The sequence below is a fragment of the Colobus angolensis genome, unplaced genomic scaffold (genome assembly GCF_000951035.1).
Source record: "Colobus angolensis palliatus isolate OR3802 unplaced genomic scaffold, Cang.pa_1.0 Scaffold136, whole genome shotgun sequence".
Classification (NCBI taxonomy): Eukaryota; Metazoa; Chordata; class Mammalia; order Primates; family Cercopithecidae; genus Colobus; species Colobus angolensis.
Window position 1 is genome coordinate 1,100,775 of NW_012114444.1, and position 4,482 is coordinate 1,105,256.

The window sequence follows — 4,482 nt, forward strand, 5'->3', positions numbered from 1 at the left end:
GCGGGTCCCGGGGGCACAGGCAGTGCAGGGCTGGGGGCTGGGAGCTGGGTGTGGGTGCTGGTGGTGGTACTGATGGTGCAGGAGTGGGGTCTGGTCTGAGCGCTGTGTGTCAGATGTGGGCCCAATGATGTGCTCTAATTGCTGCCACCACCCAATGGGCCAGTCCTGGTTTGGGGGCTCAGAGCCTGAGCCTGGGGTGATGGGGGCCCCGGTTTGTGCCTGGATGGCCTGGCCCCGTCCGTCTGCCTCTGTGGCCAAAAGTCTGAGAAGTCTCCCTGCCGGCCACAGACGCTGGGGCTTCCCTCTTCCCTCTTCCCTCTTCTCCTGGGCCGTGGAGCTCAGCCTTTGGGGAGTCCCTGCCCTCTCTGCGGTGCTTCCCAGGGGTGGGGTGCTCTTCCCACCAGGCACCACAGCCAATGCTGACCTCCGCTTCCCGAACCCTTCAAACCCTCCAGGCACCACGGCCAGCGCTGACCTCTGCTCCCCGAACCCTCCAGCCTCTGTGGCCAACGCTGACCTGTGCTCCCTAAATAGCTCCGCACACCGAGGACTTGTTTTTCCGTTTTTGATCCGTGGCAGCTTGTGTCACAGCCGCGAGGCTTGTCTGCCCAGGGAGGAGCCGTGGGTCAGAGTAGCTGTGGCCACAGCATGGTGGAGTCAGGTGTGGGCTCAGAGCAGGGACACACCCATGTCTGTCAGCTGATCATAGCCCGAAAGGTCAGGGTCTTTTGTTTGCAAAGGGCAGAAAACAAGTCTAGAGTGTTGTAAGTAATGGGCTTACAAACCTGGAAGTCCAAGGGGCTTCAGGCACAGCTGGATCCAGGTGCTCACATTTATGTGTCTTCAGGTCTCTTCTCCATCCCTCAGTGCTGCCTTCCTTATTGTGACCTCATCTTCAGGCAGGTTTTCCTGTGCCCACCCATCCTCCTGCCAGTGCCCCAGGCCTGCCTCCTCCTAGTTGACAACCTTCGTGGGAAGGGGGTGCTTATTCCTGGTAGTTCCAGCAGAGGTTCTGGGGCCACCACTTGCTGGCCGAGGTTGGCCAGCCTCGGTCCGATGAGCAGCCCCGCATCCCCAGACTGGAAAGGAAATTGTGAGGCTGAGACAGGAGGGGTGGGGGGGCATGTCTGGACTGGAGAAACCCCCCCAGGATGCCCGTGCCTGTGCCCAGTGTCTCGGCCCAATGTCTCGGCCCAGCAGCTCAGGGGGGCATGTCCAGGCTGGAGGGACCCCCCAGGATGCCTGTGCCCAGTGTCTCGGCCTAGCAGGTCGGGGGGGGCGTGTCCAGGCTGGAGGGATCCCCAGGATGCCCGTGCCTGTGCCCAGTGCCCTGGCCCAAGGTCTCAGCCCAGCAGCTCAGGGGGGCATGTCCACGCTGGAGGGACCCCCCAGGATGCCGAGAGCGCCCTGGCCCAGCATCTCGGCCCAGTGCCCTGGCACAGCGTCTTGGCCCAGCAGGTTGGGGGTGTGTGTCCGGGCTGGAGGGACCCCCACAGGATGCCTGTGCCCAGCGTCTCAGCCCAGCACGTTGGGGGGGGGCGTGTCCAGGCTGGAGGGATCCCCAGGATGCCCGTGCCTGTGCCCAGTGCCCTGGCCCAAGGTCTCAGCCCAGCAGCTCAGGGGGGCATGTCCACGCTGGAGGGACCCCCCAGGATGCCGAGAGCGCCCTGGCCCAGCATCTCGGCCCAGTGCCCTGGCACAGCGTCTTGGCCCAGCAGGTTGGGGGTGTGTGTCCGGGCTGGAGGGACCCCCACAGGATGCCTGTGCCCAGCGTCTCAGCCCAGCACGTTGGGGGGGGGCGTGTCCAGGCTGGAGGGATCCCCAGGATGCCCGTGCCTATGCCCAGTGCCCCGGCCCACGGTCTCGGCCCAGTGCCCCCGCCCAGCACCGCGGCCCAGCGTCTCGGCCCTGCAGGTCGGGGCATCCAAGGAATATTTCCTCTGTGGGAATGGGGAGGGGGAGCCGGGACGGTGCCCCGGAACCCAGGCTGGACTGCAGCACTGCTTCGGGGACAGAGGGAAGGAGATCCTGAGTGTGGGGACTCTCCCACCTGGGTGTGGGCGCCAGGGAAGGGCTCAGGTTTGAGACACAGGAGGGCCCCACAGGCTCCGTGGCGGCCGTGCGGTGCCGCCAGGTGTGCAAGGTGATGGCGAGTGTGAAGACAGCACAGGGCGCGGACCCGGGGAAGCGGCTGCTCTGTGGCTCTGTCCCCGCCACTCCTGATTCTGAGCACGGCTGGAACGAGAGGCAGCAACACGGTCAAGGTGAAGGCGTCTCTCCCTTTGCCTGGAATGAGGGCATGTCCCACGCGTGGCCTCCTTTATGGCTGTGACCAAGGACCTGGATGTTGGACACGTCCCCTTCACATCCCAGAACACCTGCGAAAAATGTAAATGGGACAAAGCATTTGCTTCCCGCGAAGTGGGTTTCTCTCTGGTGTGTGTTCAGTGACTTCGGCACGCCGGAGCTGGCTTTCCTGCCAAAGCGGCAGCTGGAGGCTCTGGGTGGCACAGCTTTGCTCCCAGGAAGAGCTGGGAGATCTTCTCTGTCTCTTCTACGTGGGTGGCCGCAAGCCGGGTTCCCGCGGCAGGGTCTTCGGGGGGCGGCGGGCCCCTCCCATCTGCAGCTGTCTGGGGTGGGCAAGGGAGCAGGCGTAGCAGAGCCGCTTGTATCAGAGGAGGGTGCAGGGCTGAGAGAAAGTCAGGCATTTGGGCAAGCATGGCGGCTGACGCCTGTGATCCCAGCCCTTTGGGGGCCGAGGCGGGAGGATTACTGGAGCCCAAGCGTTCGAGACCAGCCCGGCCAATATGATGAAACCCCATCTCCACTAAAAAATACAAAAATTAGCCTGGTGTGGTGGCACACGCCTGTAATCCCAGCTCCCCTGGAGGCTGAGGCAGGAGAATCGCTTGAACCTGGGAGGCGGAGCTTGCAGTGAGCCGAGATCGCGCCACTGCACTCCAGCCTGCGTGACAAGTGAAACTCTATCTCAAAACCAAACAAAACAAAAAACATGCATTTGGGGGAATTTTGGTGGGGTGTGAACTTGAGCGTCTGAGGGGAAGTTGAAGAAGGATCGGTGAGTGAGGTAACCGCGTGGGACGTGGACAGGAAGAGCAATCACGGTGGAAGTCACTGGTGGGAGGAGGCGCCTGCAACCCAGGAGGAAGGAGAAACTGAGCCTCCTGGCAGCCAGGACGAGGCTGGAAAGGAGGTGATCCCAGGAGCTCTTGTTGCTTGGCTCTGGATTTAACTGGCAGAGAAGCCGTCTGCGTTGGGGTCTGGAGGAGGTGGCTGAGGGCGAGGAGCAGGGAAGGTTGATCGGGTGCCTTCTGCCCCAGGGGTTTTGCTTGTTTCTGTGTTTGAAGCCCTTGATGGGTGGGCCTTGCTGTTCCCATTCGACTCTGAGGGTTTTGGAGACGTTGCGGAAGGATGAGGCTACCAGGCTGAAACCTGACAGTGGGGGCGGGGGCCAGAGTGGAGAGGGGGTGCGTCCTGGAGGAGGCAGCTGTGCACGGTGCCACTGTGGAGTTTGGGGTCCTGGGAGGTGGCTGTGGGTGTGCCCTGTGGCCCGAGTGGACTCTGGCGGGGTGGGTGGGGAGTGGGGTCCTGCGTTCTAGAGACGCAGCCATGCTGGTGACCTGCTGCAGCCTGGCTGAGCACGTGTCCCTGCCCCCAGGTTCCTCCTGGTTTTCTCCTGCCTCGTGCTATCTGTGTTTTCCACCATCAAGGAGTATGAGAAGAGCTCCGAGGGGGCCCTCTACATCCTGGTGAGCCCCGCGAGAGGGTGGGGGCTGGAGGGGCCCAGGAAGGAGCCAGAGCTGCCTGGGCATCTGTCCCTCATTCCTGTTACTACAGGGCCTCTGATGCCCCCAACCCTGGCTTCCTGTAAAGGCCTCCCCCACCCCCACCACGCGATGCCTCTCCCCTGCCCTGCTCCCTCCAGCCCCGTCCCAGCCCCCGCAGCCCCAGCTCTGGCCATGTCTTTGTGATCTGTCAGCTCCCAGCTGCCCCGAGCCCCACAGCCCCGGCTATGCCCCAGCCCCACCCTGGCTGTAACTCAGCCCTCACCTCACCCCTCATGGTGACCTCACAGTGGCTGACAGCCCCGCCTCCATCACCCCACCCTGGGCAGGTCCACCCTCCCTCCTTCCCTCCCTTTCCCCTCCCCACTTTATCTATCTCTGGAGCCAGAGCTGTGGGGTGTCCCCAGCAGACGGCAGACGTGGGCGTCGGGGTGGGGGCTGTGACGCTTGCAGCAACCCTGTGCCAGGGCAGGGTGGGCACCATGGCAACGGGAGTGCAGTTCCTGTGTCGCTGTTGGTAACGGGGTAGGGGGCCCTCGAGGAGACTGATCCCCATCCGAATGCACCCCCCCTCTACTGCCCACCCTGCCCCTCTGTCCTGGGGCTGCCCAAGGTCTGGATGGAGGCTGAGACCCCCTTTGTAGTTACCTGGGGCCTTCCCTCAGCTCAGCCCTGC

At 63.6% G+C, this 4,482-nt stretch overlaps 2 protein-coding genes across 2 annotated transcripts in view; one reads left to right on the plus strand and one right to left on the minus strand.

Annotated features, from left to right (window-relative positions):
- Nucleotides 1-4,482, minus strand: part of DNAJC5 (DnaJ (Hsp40) homolog, subfamily C, member 5) — a 1,035,873-nt gene that overhangs the window by 561,201 nt on the left and 470,190 nt on the right. The window lies entirely within an intron of this gene.
- The window catches only part of KCNQ2 (potassium channel, voltage gated KQT-like subfamily Q, member 2), a 60,713-nt gene that overhangs the window by 15,468 nt on the left and 40,763 nt on the right, over nt 1-4,482 (plus strand). Inside the window, exon 4 of the mRNA XM_011934541.1 lies at nt 3,680-3,770. Coding sequence (XP_011789931.1) covers nt 3,680-3,770 — 91 coding nt within the window. The remainder of the gene's footprint in view (nt 1-3,679; nt 3,771-4,482) is intronic.